General features: G+C 34.9%; 1 protein-coding gene across 1 annotated transcript; it reads right to left on the bottom strand.

Annotated features, from left to right (window-relative positions):
* Positions 1 to 795: 795 nt before the first annotated feature.
* On the bottom strand, positions 796 to 17,953 carry mybbp1a (MYB binding protein (P160) 1a). Its single transcript, XM_052556584.1, has 27 exons — positions 17,561 to 17,953; positions 16,470 to 16,565; positions 16,298 to 16,381; positions 16,129 to 16,203; positions 15,885 to 15,992; positions 13,542 to 13,732; positions 12,902 to 13,069; positions 11,791 to 11,908; positions 11,293 to 11,582; positions 10,432 to 10,542; positions 10,223 to 10,348; positions 9,896 to 10,102; positions 9,673 to 9,781; positions 9,027 to 9,114; positions 8,743 to 8,903; positions 8,136 to 8,255; positions 7,905 to 8,033; positions 7,603 to 7,776; positions 5,860 to 6,017; positions 4,529 to 4,663; positions 4,322 to 4,400; positions 4,108 to 4,239; positions 2,740 to 2,808; positions 2,513 to 2,626; positions 2,221 to 2,319; positions 2,005 to 2,129; positions 796 to 1,268 (listed from the first exon to the last, which is right to left on the bottom strand). Exons 1-27 carry the CDS (start codon positions 17,753 to 17,755, stop codon positions 938 to 940), a joined length of 3,792 nt encoding a protein of 1,263 aa, XP_052412544.1. The 5' UTR covers positions 17,756 to 17,953; the 3' UTR covers positions 796 to 937.
* Between the last annotated feature and the right edge of the window lie 381 nt (positions 17,954 to 18,334).

The raw sequence follows: 18,334 nt of genomic DNA, 5'->3' as shown, positions 1-18,334 counted from the left end.
CTGAAGTCCTTGATGAGCTTGCTCAGGTGTGTTTGATTAGAGCTGGAGCTACACTCTGAGAACCTCTGACCTGGACCAAACTGTCACTGTGCTATTTTACTGTAATTCATATAATATTGTAGTATTTATTCATATTAATTACAAGTATTATTTTTTCCATTTTCAGTTTCTTTAATTGACAATTTATTTGCTTTCAATATCTTTATTGTTATTTGTAGTTCCATTTAACTGTATTTTTTAAAATCAGTGTTTAAATGTAAGTTTTTTTTTATTTCAGTGTAATCAGATTTTTTTAAGTTAAATATATACAAACAGTTTTAGCTAACAAGTTTTAGTTTGTATTTACCATTTATAAAACAATTTAGCAAATTGAGCAAATGTGCTGACAGGAATCACACAAAATGTTACAGCTGACATTGGTTAAGATGATTTGTTAAATGTTAATTCAACAGTAATGATGATACTGTTAAAAGACAAAACCATTTCAAGGAAGAGTAAAAATACAAATACTTGATACTTAAAACTACTTTTTTTTTTTTCATGTGGGATATCACATTGTTTCAATTGGTCCATTCGCACATTTATGCCAGTTTAGTCTCAACCCATCTTTGATTTAGGTTCAAGGATCAATGTTTTTGGTCCTGCTGGTCTTATTTTACTCTGATTTCCTGGAAACATTGATTTGTTTCGGTGTGATACACTCACTGGTCTCTCATAGAAGTGTGTAGAATCATTATATAGATCAATGACTTCCGCAAACTTTACTTTGCACAGTAAAAACACTGAAACCACAGAAAGAATAAAACGCCTTTTAGTATTTCATCTTTTGCTTGTACAAAAATTGTATCATGCAAGTAATCACAAACAGGCAAATAATACAGATCTCTGAAACAATAACAGTTTCTCTCTTCACACAGAGTTACATCAAATTGTCCAATTATTTCCCATCAGCTTCCTGCTGTCCTCCTTTCTTTTTCTTCTTGTTTTGTTGCGGCTGTGTTTTGGCCTTCTTTGTGGCCGGCTGATTTTGTCTCTCTTCTCCTTCGCCTCCCTGCGGTTTCCTCTTGTTTTTCTTCTTGTTCTTCTTCTCTCCTCCTGATGCTCCTTCTGTGGAGGCTGTGGTCTCTTTTCCCTCCAGGACGGTGGGCTTCTTACGGTTCTTGCGTTTCTTCGACTCGGGAAGGAACCCTTTCTTCTTCTTCTTCTTTGTTGTTTCTTCTGTCTGCTCTGCCTCAACAACTTTCTTCACCTTTTCAATCTTTGGCTTTCTAAATAAAGCAAAGAAAGAGAGACATTAAAGACATGTTCATTATAAGTTCAAATTGTTCAAATTGGCTGGAAATTGTTTAAGGCTTGAAAAGAAAAATATTTCATTCTGTAATAAAAACTACTTTTATGTAGTAATTTATGCTTTAAAGATACTTAATGTATTTTACTTTTGTCTATTTTTATTTGGAACAATGGACATGAACCAAAAGATGATTATTCATTAGCAACCAAATAAAACAAATAATCTAATATGAGCTACTGTTGGAAAGATTTAGGAAATTAATGTTTATTCAGCAAGGATGCATTAAATTGATTAAATCTTAAATATTACTAAATATTATTGCAATGTTACAACAGATTTTGCTGTTCTGTTGAACTTTGATTTAATCAAAGAATCCTGAAAAAATACAGTAAATCACATTTTCTACAAAAATAAAGCAGCACAAATTTCTTTGCAATGTTTCTTGAGCAGCAAATCAGCATATTAGAATGATTTCTGAAGGATCATGTGACACTGAAGACTGGAGTAATGATGCTAATAACTACATTTAAAATATATTAAAATTGAATTAATTTCACACAGTTTGTTATCCTAAAAATTTTTTTTTACTGTATGTTATATCAAATAAATGCAGCTTTGGTTAGAATAAGAGACTTTCCCCCATATTTCTGAATTGTAGTTAAGCATACACATATAAAATGACAACAAAACCAGATTTGAATAATGGGACTCACAGGATGCAAAATAACTTCATGACGCTCCAGTATGTGTCCTCCAGCTGTCCTGGTTTCTGCAGGCTTTCTTCAGCGTTCATGGACTTGAGAACTTTCTGAAGGGGCTCCAGATTAACCGGCATCTTCTGCTCAGAAACAAACAATATGTTTTTTTAATACTCCTACTTGAGAATACCTTGTAAAAGCAGAAGGTTTAATAAAACATCGATTCATTACCTGATTTTGAACAGATCTGACAAGATGCTGACAGAGCTCTAGCGCCTTGACTATCTTCTCACGAACCATTTTATTCTTACACTCTACATTTTCAAAACTCTGGAAGAACAGGATAAATTTTAGTATAGATGATATGTATTACACACACACACACACACACACACATCCTATATATAATTAGTTTAAATAACTAATTTTACATTATTAACAAATTATTTGACAAATATCACTGGAGTTGGTGCCTACTACAGATGTTTCAACAGCGCTGATCATTAAATGAAGAAAAGTCTACCTTGGCGAGTTGGTCCACAACTTTCTGATGCAGCTCAGTTTCCTGGGCATCAGACATCAGGTTCTTCACATCTTTAGATTGCAGGGATCTGAGCACCATGAGACATGCCTGACCCTGAAACAACCGGACAAAAAAATATAATTCAAGTATACAGTAACTAATTATACATCCAAATATTCATGAGCTACTCCAGTACACTAGAACACAGATGGATCAGCTTCATTTACCTGCTGAGGTTCTCTCACTCCAGCAGTGATGTTCTCCACAGCCGTGTCCAACAGGTTCACACACAACACCTTCAAACACAACACAAACCCATCAGTTACAGCACATTAAATGATTCCATGAGATAGAGACAACATTTTTACATTTTCAAGAAAACGTCATTGTTTTTCAGTGCATGTCAGGACATTTATTTGAGGTTTAATTAATGTTAAGAATACCTCTCCCAGTACTAATATAATTCCCAATAATAATAGTGATGTTGGCCATTGAGCCATCTACCTTTATGCAGAGTTGAACGATAATCTAAACAAAATTAATAAGGCAAAATGTCATTGTGTAATTACCCAATCCTAAAAGCTGTGATTTATTTAAGTGAGTCTGGGTTGCTTATTACGTGCATTATGAAAAACAAAATAAAGACATTACCGGTACCTAATAAATATTGGTATTGTAATTTTACAGTTGTACTGATTTTTTTTATTTTTTATATTAGTGTTATTAAATACAATTAATTAATTTTAACATTACAGCTGTATTACAACAGTAATATCAATTTGTAAAAATATTATGAAATAATAATTTATTAAATAATCATTATTATTTTGTAGTCATCTTAATTCTTGTTCTTAGTTTGTTTACCTGGATATTAAAAGATCTCAGACTGGGCCTTTATATGTATGGTGTACCTCAGGGGTCAGTTTTAGGACCTGTTCTATTTAGTATTTAGGTTACGCGGACGATACCCAGATTTAGATTAGCACTCAGCCTGTTTCCACTTCTTCCTTTTTAACTCTTTCTGCCTGTTTGCCAGAAATTAAGGCATCCAACAACTTTGTAAAAAAAATGTTTTTTCTAAAACTGAAATTTTATTAATTGTCACTACATCTAATGTTTATAAGTTCAGAAATTTTAAACTTTCAGTTAAAAATACTGCTCAGGTGCATAATTTGGGTGTGATTTTTGATGCTCATTTGACTTTTAACTCTCACTTCCAAAATATAACTAAAATTACTATTTTCCATCTTCAAAATATTGCTTGCATTAGATCCCTTCTTTCTAGGCCGGATGCTGAGAGGCTTATTTATGCCTTCATTAAATCACGACTCAATTTTTGCAATTCTCTCTTTGGTGGTTTACCAGCAAGGTCTGTTAAGAGACCACAATATATTCAAAACTCAGCAGTGCGGAGTTCAGCCCTACAGACAAGCACAACAAACCTGGATAAATTATTTTAGATTGCAATTGCCATCAGAAAAATAAATTAAGATAATTAAAAATAATAAAAAATTAATTAGATAAATTAGACCCCCCCCCCCCCCCAATTCAATATAGGACTGATATTATTCAATACTGAAGTTGTTTTGACTCACAGGGAATCTGCTGAAGAGGTCGATGAACATGGCTCCAGTGAGGGGGCTTTTCCTCTTCGTCAAGAAAGATGTCAAAGCGTTTCTGAAGCAAGTCGTGACCCTCTCAACATCCACTTTACCCATAACCCTTAGCTGTGATCAACAGACAAGTTACTTTATTAACCTCAGTGCTTAGAGATTAACAACAGTGTGTCTATTAAAGATGGTAGTTTACCTCTGCCGGTGTTGATGCGTTTGCCGAGTCCTGTTCACTCACAACGCCTCTCAACACTTTCAGCACATAGAGAGCAGCACTAGAAAATAATAATAATAACGTGATTTAAAGAAACAAACACACCAAAATTATACATGCAATGAAAATATAAGAGTTTGTCTTTTTTTTCTTGCAACACAGGATTAATAAGCATTATTAAATCCTCACCTGAAGTAGTACAGAGACACAGATGAGTCTGTCAGTTTCTGGGCTCGACTAATCAGACGCTCAAGCATTTCATGAAGCTCCGCCTCTCGTCCGTCAGTTTCCCTGCAGTAATACTTTGCACGACAGAGTCGATTCCTGCCAATCAGAGACCGAGCGACAAACTATGAGAATCAAACGCGATAAACAATAGCTCAAATTCGCAGCATGCTTTCTGTGAGCTGAATCTCAGCTGCAGTGTTTTGTTATTATTAAGTAGGGATGTATTAATTCATTCAACTCACAATTTAATTCACGGTTTTATAACAAAATGAGATTTAAGACAAATTATAAATTAAATGTGTCCTTTTATAATTGCTTGGACAAATTCAGCACATTTCTTTATGCAATTGAAATATAACGCTAAAATAACACTACAATAACAGCACTAGCATACTATTGCTCTTTTGTTGATTTTGATTGCTTCTATTGTCCTCATTTGTATGTGACTTTGGATAAAAGCGTCTGCTAAATTACATTAAATGTAAATAACAAAACTTAATTGAAATTTTATAAGCCCCAAATCAAATAAGTAACACAAAATAAATCTCTTAATACAAACAAAATAAGGCTTTGTCTGTGCTCTTTACATTTAAAATTAGAAGCAACCCCTGCATTTTATTCATTATCCAAAAAAGATGCTGCACAAATGCAACATAAGCAGGTTTTAATTTAAATAAAATCATATAATTTTGAAATCTGAAGCAAAAACAGAATGGCTTGATTTCAGTTTTGTGAAACTATACATAAAAAATATCTGCATGAAACAGAAATAGACGAGCTGAAGGAGATGCAGATTCCCTCTCTGCCAGCAGGTGGCGATTAAAGTGTTTTATATGGTGGCAAGGAAAAACAAATTGTACTTAATTTTTTTTTTTTTTTCAATACCATCTAAACTTTTCTAAAGTTCCCCTCAGACATACAGTACAGACCAAAAGTTTGGACACACCTTCTCATTCAAAGAGTTTTCTTTACAATTTTCAGAGTCATGAAAATAAAGAAAACTCTTTGAATGAGAAGGTGTGTCCAAACTTTTGGTCTGTACTGTACATTCATATCAACTATCCCTAACTGAATTGCGATCTGTTTAGCCTTGAATCGTCACATATTTAAATAGATATTTAAATAGTGTCTTGTATTAAAAATAAAACAGATAAAGTAAAAAAAAGTAGTATTAAATGATTAAAAATGAAACTGATGAGCTGTACTAAAATATTAAATGATATAAAAGCTAATTAGAAATCTCAATGCATACTTTAAAATTATACAAATAACACTAAAATAGCCCTTCTCACCTGAAGATGTCTGCAGCCTTGCGCAGGAAGTCCTGCTCCTGTTGGCTGGTTTCGGAGCTCATCCCGTTCTCGATCACGCCGAGCAGCGGTTCCACCATCCCAAGAACAAGAGCACTGCTCCCCTGTTTGCTCAAGAACATCTCCACCATGTCCAGTACCTGACAACAACACACCAAATGACCCAAATCAGCCTCTGAGAGACAAAACCTGCCTGTTTATTTCCAAAATCCATTAGTCACTAATCAGCTTTTAGGAAGCCCTGAATACTAAGGTAGGTTTCAGATTCACCTATACGTAATCGCATGTTTACAGATTATGTAAATGTTAGACAATTTTTAAAGGGGGGGTGAAATGCTATTTCATGCATACTGAGTTTTTTACACTATTAAAGAGTTGGATTCCCATGCTAAACATGGACAAAGTTTCAAAAATTAAGTTGTACGTTTGAAGGAGTATTTTTGTTCCAAAAATACTCCTTCCGGTTTGTCACAAGTTTCGGAAAGTTTTTTTCGAGTATGGCTCTGTGTGACGTTAGATGGAGCGGAATTTCCTTATATGGGTCCTGAGGGCGCGTCTGCCGGAAGAGCGCGCGCTCCCGTATAGCAGAGCACTGAGAGCACAACAGACTTCACTGGTCAGAGCGAGAGCGTCGCAAAATTTCACAAAAGGAGTGTGTTTTTGGTTGCCAGGGCAAGACAACCCTGCACAGATTACCAAAGAAAATCAAAGATCGCCGGATTTGAGTATTGTTTATTTCTTAAGGATGATGCAATCCCAACGAAAAAGGGTCACGATCGTGTGTTGGAACCGCAGGAGGTGAGTAAAACTGCTTCAAATATCTCTGCCTCCTTGTTAGTGCGTCCGCCTCCCATCGGAGACCCGGGTTCGAGCCCCGCTCGGAGCGAGTCGTTGCTGCTGCTGCTTTCGTTCAGTTTCAGCCTCAGGATCTGATTCTGGATCATGAATAAACGGCTGAATCTGACTGTTAGCCATGGTTTGTTTTGGATGATGGTTTTTTCCTCACGTAATGTCACAGCTTCCAAACGCTCTCAACAAAGCCTACTGGCGCTCGTGATTCTTTAGCTCCGCCCACACGTCACGCCTCCAGTCGGTCGTGTTTTTCCGGGAAAAATCGGTACAGACTATCTTTCTCTTATAAATATAATAAAAATAAAGACTTTTTGGAGTTATGAAGAATGCAGTACTACTCTATAGGTACTCAAGATTAACAGGATATTAAGTGAAAACGAGCATTTCACCCCCCCTTTAACAAATATACTGCACAAAAAACACAACAAAACTTTGCAAGATGAATTGCAACAGAAAGTCATCTGTGTGACTGTAATATGGCTGTAGTACTGTGCAAATGGTCAAAAAGCACTCCATGTATTTAGAAGGAATAATTAAAATATATACCAACAAGATTTTTAAATAGTATAATATATAATAAAATAATAGTCTAAAAATAACTAGTTTACTAGAAGAGTAACCTCCCTAATTTGTATAGCACCATCACTTATATTAATGTTCAAATATAAAAATATTAAATACATATACACACAAACACACACACACTGGAAGTTCTACTTCATTTGATATTTTACAACAAAATAAATATAATTTTATTTTATGTTATCAAATAATTTGTTCAATATGTGAACAACTAAAACTAACTTAAAACATACATCTCTTCAAAACTTACAGATAATATTAGATAAAAATAAATGAGAAACAGTCCCATACTTTAATCTTGAAGTCCCGAACGAGGACCTTTTCTTTGCGGATTCTGTCCTTCTCGTCTTTTTTGGCCTGGATTTTTTTCTTCTGCTCCAGAAAGAGAGAAGCCAGGCTTCCGTCCAGCTTCATCATGGCCGCATCATCCAGTTCCTCTTCATCACTGCCATCCTCTTCAGTGGCCTAAACAAGAACAACAGAACATCAGCTACTTTGTGTTATCAGAGTTTTGAGGAAGCAGATTTCAAATGATCCTGCACATTCTAGGTTACACTTGTTTCTGTAGTGAAAATTCATTTCTTCGTTCATACCAGAGCATTCTGACCCTGCAGAACCTTCATCAAATCCAAACGGAAGTTCTGATCCACCTCTTTTCCTTCCTCCATGGCTTCATCCTCATCCTCATCCTCATCCGAGGAGGAATCAGAACCCTCTTCATCCTAGTCAAATTAAAAAAGATAGAAGGGAAATTAGAAATTTACAGAATTATACGCAAAATTATTCAGTTTTCTGGTATAAATATTCATGACTGTCAGGCTTACCTCCTCCTCATCCTCCTCTTCATCATCTTGCTTGTCCTCCTCTTTATGTTTTCTCTTTTTCTCTTTCTCATCAGTCACCATCACGCCGCTTTCATCCTCATCCTTGTTGGGGTCTAGAACCTAAAAATCAAATCGAAACAGATCCCGGTTACCTTCTTAATATATTGTTGGAGTCTTATACTACACAAATAATCAAATGAATAAAGTTTGCATCATGTAGCTACTTTCTCTGATTTAATGACACCTTTGTGGACAAAAAAAAAAAAAAAAAAAGTAGATTTAATAAATAATATCGGAGCCTGACATCCACTATCTAGTCAAATCCTGATTAAATAAAACCCTCGCTCTACATTATTTCCTCTAGAATATTTAGTTTGGCTCGGATAAATGTCACATCACGGAATGGATATATTAGCATATATAAGCATGAACTAAGTTTAAGTTAAATAACTAAAACAAATAAATATAAATTAATGCTTAACAGAAATGTACTAAAATACACATTCACTAAAACTAAAAATGTAAGTATAAGCTAATTCAAAATATTATTATAATAGTATGTAAATAGTACTAAAATAGCACTGTTAATTAGTCAGCAGTCTCTTACGTTCAGGATGGAGCTGAGCGCCTCTTGGGTGAGGTGAGGACAGATCCGGCTAAACACAGCTTTACACACACTGCGCACCAGACGACTGGGCTGAGACAGGAGCGACAGCAGGATCTCAACAACCACCTCCACCCAGTGCGGCTCCTCACAGCTGTCGCCATCTGGAACACAAACACACACACACACACACACAACCCATCAGTGCATCATCTAGCAGGAATTACAGACTACAAATAAAAAAAAAACATTAATTCCATTAACTGCACTGAACTGCTCCAACTTACTCGCTTTCTTCTTTTTAGATTTCTTGGCCTGAGCTTTCTCCACGCAGGTCTTCAGATCATTCAACAGCTCCAAACTTTCATCTGGAGCCTGAAGCCAGGAAAGAAAAAAAACATTTATGTTAAGATCACAAAATAAAAAAAGTCTTCAGTTCTTTCTGAAATTAATCTATCACATTTTATTTGGAATAGGAATTTAAAGCACATTAGTTTTTCTTGTACTTTTTTTTCCAACAACCATTTTCAAACAGCAAAATGAACAGGCATTAAAACGAAGTCCTCCCCATGATGCACAACTAAAATGATTCAAATACTTCAAGCTGGACCTCACCAATTTATTTAATTTTAAAATAAATTATTTATAATTATTTATAATATTAACGACAAGTAGTTTATTCTATTTTTCCCCCATGCATTTGGTAGATCATGCTTTTATCCAAAGCAACTTGCATTGCAATCAAAGTACATATTTTACTGGTTCATGCATTCCCTGGGATTCGAACCCATGATAACCCTGGTGTCTCTAGCATCTGCTCTACTCTAAGAGCTTCAGGAACGCTTAACTGATAATCGTTACGAAGATCTGGCCATTCTTTTGATTATTTCTGCTTTTCGAAAAAATAAAAAATAAAATCACAAACAATCAAACCTTGAACATCTGAATCCCAACGAGGAGGAAGAGGTGCTGAAATGCCGTGTGTTCAGGTGAAGAAGACTTCTTTGCTTTTTTCCTCAAGGCCTCCACTGATTCCAGCATACTGAAAACACACAGCACTAAATCACTAAAAAGAGCATTTGAGCTGCAGTCCTAACCTCACCTTTCTTATTTACATTTAAAAGGTCATAATGTGGAAACCAGTAGTGTTTGTCACCTGTCCCAGCCCTTCCTCTGCTCTGGACTCAGGGTCTGAACGCTCTGGACGTGTTTGCTCTGATTGAGCAGCGTGGTGGCGTACTGGACCACACAGTAGATCCACATGCTACCATCAGCTTTCACTCCCAGAATCCTCCTGGAGTTCAGCCTCTCGGCCTCAGGAGAATCTCCAAGCGCAGCCATCGAGTTCAGGCCCTGCAGAAGACTGGAGGAGATCAAGCATATTCTTCATTTAACTATTAAAGACTTTTCATATAATAACTTAACTGGTTCCATTCAAATTAAAAATTCAATTCTCAAAATGTGACTGATAAATTGAACTGACCCAAAGAAGGCTGAAGAGATAGTGGCTCGTGTCTGTTGATCGATGGGCACTGAGAGAGCCTGCACCGTCTCAGGGATTTCTGGAGTGGGTTTCTTCACATCAAAGAAAGCGTGGAAGAAAATAAACCTACAGAAGAAAGATAAAGCATCACTGGAGTGCCACAGACAGAGTCACGTAGAGAGCATCAGTGAGATCTAAAGATGAGTTACCTAGCCATTTTCATGACAAGTCCCTCCTCTTTCTTAATCTGATGGTTTTCCACGATGAAAGAGAGACGTGAAACGATCCATTTACGAAACCTGGCAACACAGCTGTCACTCCTACAGCAAGAAATAAATCAGAATAAATATGATATTGCCATGAGATGGAAAACGCCTGCACATTTGTCATTTGTATAAACAAATCATTACAAAACTAATTAATCTTGTTAATCTTGTCATATAATTTAATGAAAGCTTACTATTTATTTAAAAAATATATTTTATATAAATTATTTTTGTATTTATTGTATTGATCTACATTGGTTTGATATGAAAAAAATATTCTTTACAACATTAATTTATATATTATTGCTACTTCAACTATGAGTGATAATTATTCATGTATAAATGAATATAGAAATATTATTGCATTTATAGTAATATATATATATATATATATATATATATATATATATATATATATATATATACACACACACACATATAAATATAAATGTGTGTGTGTGTATACATGTATATGCATTAAAGTTTTATAATATAATAGTATATTATAAAATAATAGTATTAACAGTATATGTATATATTTTAATTCTTATAATTATTTTGAATGCTACTACTAAAATAGTTAATTATTAACTGATAAGTAAATATATAAATCTTATGATTATCATTATTAGTGTACTGTATATAATAAGTATTTCTACAATAATACTAATATACATTTATACAGCCATGTTTTTATCATTACTTTACCATCATATGGCTTTACTCAACACTTTTTTTTTAAACCTCTATTCTGATAAATGATTTTCAAAGAGTCAATTAATGTAAAATCCAGCATGAACTCACTCTACTTCAGTCTCCTGGTTTCCTTTCTGTCTGCGAGTGCTGAAGTCCAGGCATTTCTCCAGCTGGGGCTTGCAGAAGGCCTCTATCAGCCACTCCACGTACTTCCTCAGTGCACACAGATCCATGTGCTCCAGAACCCTCCAGGAGGACGGGACCACGGGGTAGCCCTGGTTAGTGAGCTGAGTGAAGCCGAGCGCCACGGTGAGCTGTTTGTCAGCGTCTGCGCAGCCCTGCATGAACTCACTCACGTACTTCTCCATTTCTGGAGCGAACTTGAATCGGTATGCCAGCTGACGGGAGGCACACATGATAAACTTACAATATTATGGCACAGGCTACATTCAGAATGCAATACTAGTACTATATGTATAAATGTTAAACAGTGTGCAACACCAATGTAATTTCTCTCACTACTTTTAATTCTAGTGAGCTGTAATTTTCTGCAGATTTAAATGGTGTAAATTAAACGAGAAACACACACATCACATAAAGACAGACCTGTGCGGACAGCATGTGTTGACCGTAGTATCTCATCACATCACCGGTCAGCACAAACTCAAGCTGAGGGACTGACAGCAGCGGCAGAGATGCTCCCAACAACCGGAAACCTAAATAACTGATCACAAACAGAAAAAAGCAGATGTTTTGGTCATCATAGTCTAACTGGTATTGAAACTATTCTTGTTCATATGATTCCATTTGAACTTAATTTTTTTTTCTCAAGACAAAAAATTTAATAAAAATACAATTAAATCAAATTAAATAACAATTGAACAATGTCCTTTTAACAATTTAACAAAATATTTTTTCTATTATAAAATACATTACAGTATTATGAAAAAAACTAAGACTTAACAAAAAATTATTTATTAAATAAAATGCATTTTAATTATGTAATATATATTTGAAAAAAATAAAATTAAAGTAAAACTAAATAAATAACTAATAAAAAATAATCAAATGCAGTGAAGTACTAAGCAGGTACCTATATCTGGCTGAATACTAGATGGATAAATAAGCAGGTTAAAGGGTTACTTCACCCCAAAATGACAATTTAGTCATTAATCACTTACCCCCATGTCGTTCCAAACCCCTAAAAGCTTCGTTCATCTTCAGAACACAATTTAAGATATTTTGGATGAAAACTGGGAGGCCTGTGACTGTGCCATTGACTGCCAAGTAATATACTTATGTCTTATATATGTCAAGGTCCAGAAAAGTATGAAAAGATCATCAGAATATTCCATCTGTAGTTCAACCGTAATATTATAAAGCTTTGACAATACTTTTTGTACGCAAATAAAATAAAAATAACAACTTTATTCAACAAAAAGTATTCTCGTCGCTTCATAACGTTATGGTTGAACCACAGATGGACTATTCTGACGATGTCTTTCATACTTTTCTGGACCTTAACAGTGCAAGTTACTTGGCAGTCAATGGGACAGTAACAAGCCTCCAGGTTTTCATCCAAAATATCTTAAATTGTGTTCCAAAGATGAACGAAGCTTTTAGGGGTTTGGAACGACATGGGGGTAAGTGATTATTGACAAAATTTTCTTTTTGGGATGGAGTATCCCTTTAAGATTTGGCTACATGTTAAACTCACTGTGTGGGCCCAGGCATCTCTGACATCATGCCTTTGATAATGGCTTCATTCCAGAACATCTCGAAGCTGTCCTCCCGCAGAGACACCTGTAACAAGTCTAACGCGACTGGGGGCAGAATGTTGTCCTTCTTCACAGAGCGAGCGGCCGTCTTTAAAACCTCCACCAGTCTGGGAGTACACATCAAAGAGTTAATAAAACAATTAAGCACACAAAATATGAGCATGTCTGAATCTACCACATGTAAAATTACATTTTCAAAAGAAGTCAACACAACAAACATGCAACTGAAAAAAAGTAATCATACTAACATGAGAATGTTGTCTAAAAAAACATTTAGTATTTTTTCAAATAAAATCAACATGAAAAGAAAATAAATATTTCATTATCATTATAAAATTAATAATAACAGATTTCATATTATGAATTAATAAATTTTATTTACAAAGATTATATTTCCATGTATAACTTATAAATCAATTTAAAATGTAAAAAAAAAATTGACAAAATAAGTAACTAAAATATACTGAAATGGATATAATTTTAAAATAAAACAGTTATTTTAGCATATATAAGAATATCTGGAAACAAAGAAAAAACATGCAGAGTAAGAAAGCAGAAAAGGGAGTCAGACACACTCACTTTGGCAGGTTCTCTTTAGTAATGACTGCTGTGGCTCCCAACAGTTTCTTGAGTTTTTTGGGTTTGAGCACAGAGGGGAACTTCTGCATGGCCACCAGGAGGAGCTCGAGCTGCTCGGGGGTGTTGAGGGCAGAGGTCAGGTCAGACTGCAGGGCGCTCAGGAGCAACTCTTCAAACACTTCCTTCGGCGTCTATACAACAAAACAGTGCAAATTAAACATGATAGAAATTAAAGATTTACACCAAGTAGAGTTCATCTGAATCCCACACTCCAGTAATCCATGTCACATGATCCTTCAGAAACCATGTTTATATGCTGTTTCGCTAATCAAGAAACATTTCTTCTTTTCTTTCTTATATCATGTTGTACAATCATATTATTATACAGTGTTAAAATATTATTATTAATAATAAAACTTTTACAATATTACTGTTTTTACCTCAATTAAGGTCAAATAAATGTTGAGCATAAGACTAAAAACATTAAAATATTTAAATTATTCCAAACTTCTTACTGGTAGTGTACATTCATTCATGTAATATAATAAATATAATATAATAGTAGTAATTATTATTACTACTCCATTAATATATACTAGTGTTATCAAATGATTAATCCCATTCAAAATAAAAGTTTGTTTACATTGTGTGTGTATGGTGTATATGTTGTTATTATTATTATAATGCATTAAATACATACTCATACAGTATATATTTTGAAAATATTTACATGTATATATTTATATAATTTATTATACATAAATCTATTTAATATACAAATTAGTGCTATCAAATGATTAATTGCATCCAAAACAAAGTTTTTATTTACATAATGTAGGTGTGTGTACTGTGTATATTATGTATGTTTGTACATATTTATATTAATTATATAATATCTAAAAAGCATATTCTTCTTAAATATTACCTGCATTTGTGTGTATGTATATATCCATAAATATGAACAGTATACACATATATATTTTGGATGTGATTAATCATTTGACAGCACTAATACAATTATAATATATTTCTTAAACATATACATGCATGTGTGTTTATTTATATAAACATAATTTATTACCGTATTTTAAACTATAAGTCACACTTTTTTTCATAGTTTGGCTGGTCCAGCGATTTATAGTCAGGTGCGACTTATATATCAAAATTGAATTAACATGAACCAAGAGAAAACATTAGCGTCTATAGCGACGAGAGGGTGCTCTATGCTGTTCATTGCTCCTGTAGTCTACATTGAGCAGCATAGAGAGCCCTCTGGCGGCTTTAGACAGTAATGTTTTCTCTTGGTTCTTGGTTCTAAATAAATGTGACTTATAGTCCAGTGCAACTTATATGTTTTTTTTCCTCGTCATGATGTATTTTTGGACTGATGTGACTTATACTTAGGTGCGATTTATAGTCCAAAAAATACGGTACACACACACACACACACACACAAGTGACTACAGGTATATTAGTAGCAGTAGCCAAAAAACATTGTATTGGTCACAATTATAGATTTTTCTTTTATGCCAAAATAATCTTTAGAATATTGAGTAAAGACCATGTTCCATGAAGATATTTTGTCAACTTCCTACTGTTACTATATCAAAACCTAATTTTTGATTAGTAATATGTATAGCTAAGAATTTCATTTGGAATTTTATTTTGGGTGCGATCAATCGTGATTAATCATTTAGCAGCACTCATAACCCCCTTTCACACTGCGATTCCAGAAAATTATTGTGTCCCCGCAATTGTTCCCAGGTCGCTAGATTTTGCCCCTTTCACACTTCCAGTGATTACCCAGAACATGTGCGTGCGTTCACACACAACCCGTAAAGGACCCGTAAAGACACGTGACATCAGGATCTGACGTGTAAAGTATGAGTCGAAAACGCTGGGCACGTTAACTTTCACTGAAGCGAGCAAACAATCTCAGCTTCAGCGCAGAAAGTGAGGAACTAACTGATCTCTGCTTCATTACAGCTTGCATATATTTTTTTTCATCGCGAACTTTGATCTGCCTTCAACGATAATGAGCGACATCACTACAACACGCCCTTTACGGCATAAGTTCTGCATTTTGTTCCCACAGCGCTCGTTCCGTGACTGAACCCTGCAATATTACTAGGTCCCCAACCCCGATCAATCCCGGGAAGTGTTTGAGTTGACACAGAAGGCGAACCAGCAATTTTCCGGGTCCAACGTGCATTGTTATAAGGGGCTATATACACATGTTACTTTTATACATCGTATTAGTAATGCTACTCGAGCAGCTCTTCAGACGTCTCTTTCAATGTCTATAAAACAAAATGAAAACAGGAACAATACATTAGTAATCACCTCTGACAGGATGTCGACCATAGTTTTTCTGGGAAGGTCTCTCAGGTGTTCTCTGTACTGGGACAGACGCTGCAGGAGCTTTACACACTCCAACATGACCTGCGGCTCCTGACAAATAACATGCAGAGAAAGATCATCAGCACAAATCAGAACATGCAAGATAATTAGTGCTTCCAAAATCTATTTCCAGCTATTTTTCCCGCATAAAAGCAAGAACACAACACTGGGAATCTGATTCTCGAACCTTCTGCAGACGTGTGGACTGAGACAGGGCGAGCACCCCGAAGAAATTCCCAAATGCTGCATTTCTGATTAATTTCTGTCAAAAGAATTAAAGCATCACATTAAAAACCTACGAGTCTGATTATGAAATGATGATTAGGATAATAACCTATTAAAAATGAAATCCTCACCTTTTTGGCTCTCTGGAGGTTGTGCTTTTCTTTGACGCTGTCTAGTGTGGATTTCAGTGAGATCTCCTCAAATACACTCAGCAGCTTCATACAGAAACAAATATTAATCAAACGCATAACTAATAACTGCTACAGAAAGATGTGAAGATACAGCTTGTCTGGTTATAATTACCTGAGCGAGTGCAACACTGTATCCTGACCGTGCATCATCTCTTGTGTGAGAAAGACCGTCCACTAGCCTCTTCAGTGAATACTTCAACTCATCCGGCTAGATGAAAAACACAAACATACAGTTAGAAAACATACATTTCTGACATGAATCTGAATCAACTGACTATCAAACAAGGTCAAATCATTCATGTTTGATTCTTCAATTAGCATCATGCATTGGAAATCAGTTGCTATGGTGGCCTTTCTCTTAGGTAATGGCAAATTTACTGAATTAATTATCCCGTTAACTGTCACTCACAGAACATAGACTTGAAAGCCTACATTTTTATAATTCATGACTGAAAACATTTTGTAACATAATTTTGATGTACTATTTTCATGGTAATGCAATTTTTGAACTTAAATGGGTTTCAAAGGATGAATACTGAGATTTTATGTTTTCAAGTGATATATAATTTCTGATGATTTCTAAAGTGTGATATAAAAAAAGGCAACAAAGAAGACTTATCTCCTGTTACTTATTCTGTAGGTTTTTGAGATACACTCTTGCCATAAATTATTACTTTTCCTACATAATTTTTTACAAAAAAAGTAGGAGTCTCAGACCTTTCCAACGATATATAGTATGATACATAGTTTGTCATGATTAGATTAGGATTTTTAATTGTAATATAGTTTAGTAAACATAGGCGGCCCACCGAGGGGCCAATTGGCAATTAACAGGTTAAATTGTTCAAACTTTAAATTTGAACTTTTTTTCCACTGATCCTATGGACAGAAAAGTTTATATTTCTATTATGTTTTCATTTGTAAGTCGCTTTGGATAAAAGTGTCTGCTAAATGAATAAATGTACATTTAAAAGTTTCCATATTTAAAGAACTCATATAACGTTAGATACAGAATAAAACTGCTCCATTCAACCCACGTGTGTACATTAATAACCAATGCCGAATAGAGCACTGTTCAGATAATGACAGCTTATTACATCGGGTGATAAAACAGCAATAATAACTATAAGAACCAACCCCGGCCAAGAATATTGATCAACAGTAATAAGCCAGTATTAAACTGACCAGAGCTGACTCTCATACCTTCTCGCTCTGCTTCAAGTGTTCAATCAAGTCCTCGATCGCTTTTAGACGGATTTCCCGCTCGGGCTTCGCGATGTCCCAGAAGTAATCAAGGAACTGTCGGTTCTGTTTGAGGATGCCTTTAGCATCGGTTACTTTGGGTCTCACGGTGCTGTCCTCGATCTCTCCCATGTTTGTCTGCATCACCGCATCCATGAGAGTGTGGCGCACACGTGTGGAAACCACGAGGACGTTTTCTTCCAGGGCAACTTCCGCGCTGTGATTTCACAATAAAAGTCTCAAACGATTAACTGGGGCAAGTTCAAACTCAAACCGGTGTGCACTTTTTTGCTACGGTTTCTGGTTTGACCTACATGTTTCCTGGAAACGGTGTGCATGCGAGCAAGGGGGTTTGAGATACGTTTTCTCTTGTTTGGTGGGTGTGTCAAACATGTCAGCCCAATCAGCAGCAACATGTGGTATTATATACAATGTAAATAAAACAAATGCACAAAAGCAAGGATATTGTTTGCACATTTATTTCCAATAAAGAAAAAAATAATTAAAATAATAAGTGCACAAGTATAGATCTGGAACTTCTTTAGTCTGTCTAAATATAATTTATTAATTGCAATGTCTTCTGGTCCATATCCTTTCCTTAGGAACGTGTACTTAATATAGAGATTTAATGTAACAAAAAATACTATACATATTTAAATATTTTGCTATTGTATTGTGGAGTGTCATTTTCATAAAGTTTTCTATTCTCCTCTGATTATATAATACAATAACAGC

Source organism: Carassius gibelio, chromosome B5 (assembly GCF_023724105.1).
Source record: "Carassius gibelio isolate Cgi1373 ecotype wild population from Czech Republic chromosome B5, carGib1.2-hapl.c, whole genome shotgun sequence".
NCBI classification, from domain to species: domain Eukaryota; kingdom Metazoa; phylum Chordata; class Actinopteri; order Cypriniformes; family Cyprinidae; genus Carassius; species Carassius gibelio.
Note: the sequence above shows the minus strand (reverse complement) of the source record. Positions and strands in the feature narration are given on the sequence as shown.

Coding starts and splice junctions, on each gene's coding strand:
- mybbp1a (XM_052556584.1), bottom strand. CDS start 17,755: ATGGATGCGGTGATGCAGACAAACATGGGAGAGATCGAGGACAGCACC. Junction 2,809..4,107: donor ACCTCTTCAGCAGATTCCCT/GTGAGTCAAAAC, acceptor TTGTGTTTGAAG/GTGTTGTGTGTGAACCTGTT. Junction 2,130..2,220: donor TCAGATCTGTTCAAAATCAG/GTAATGAATCGA, acceptor GTTTCTGAGCAG/AAGATGCCGGTTAATCTGGA.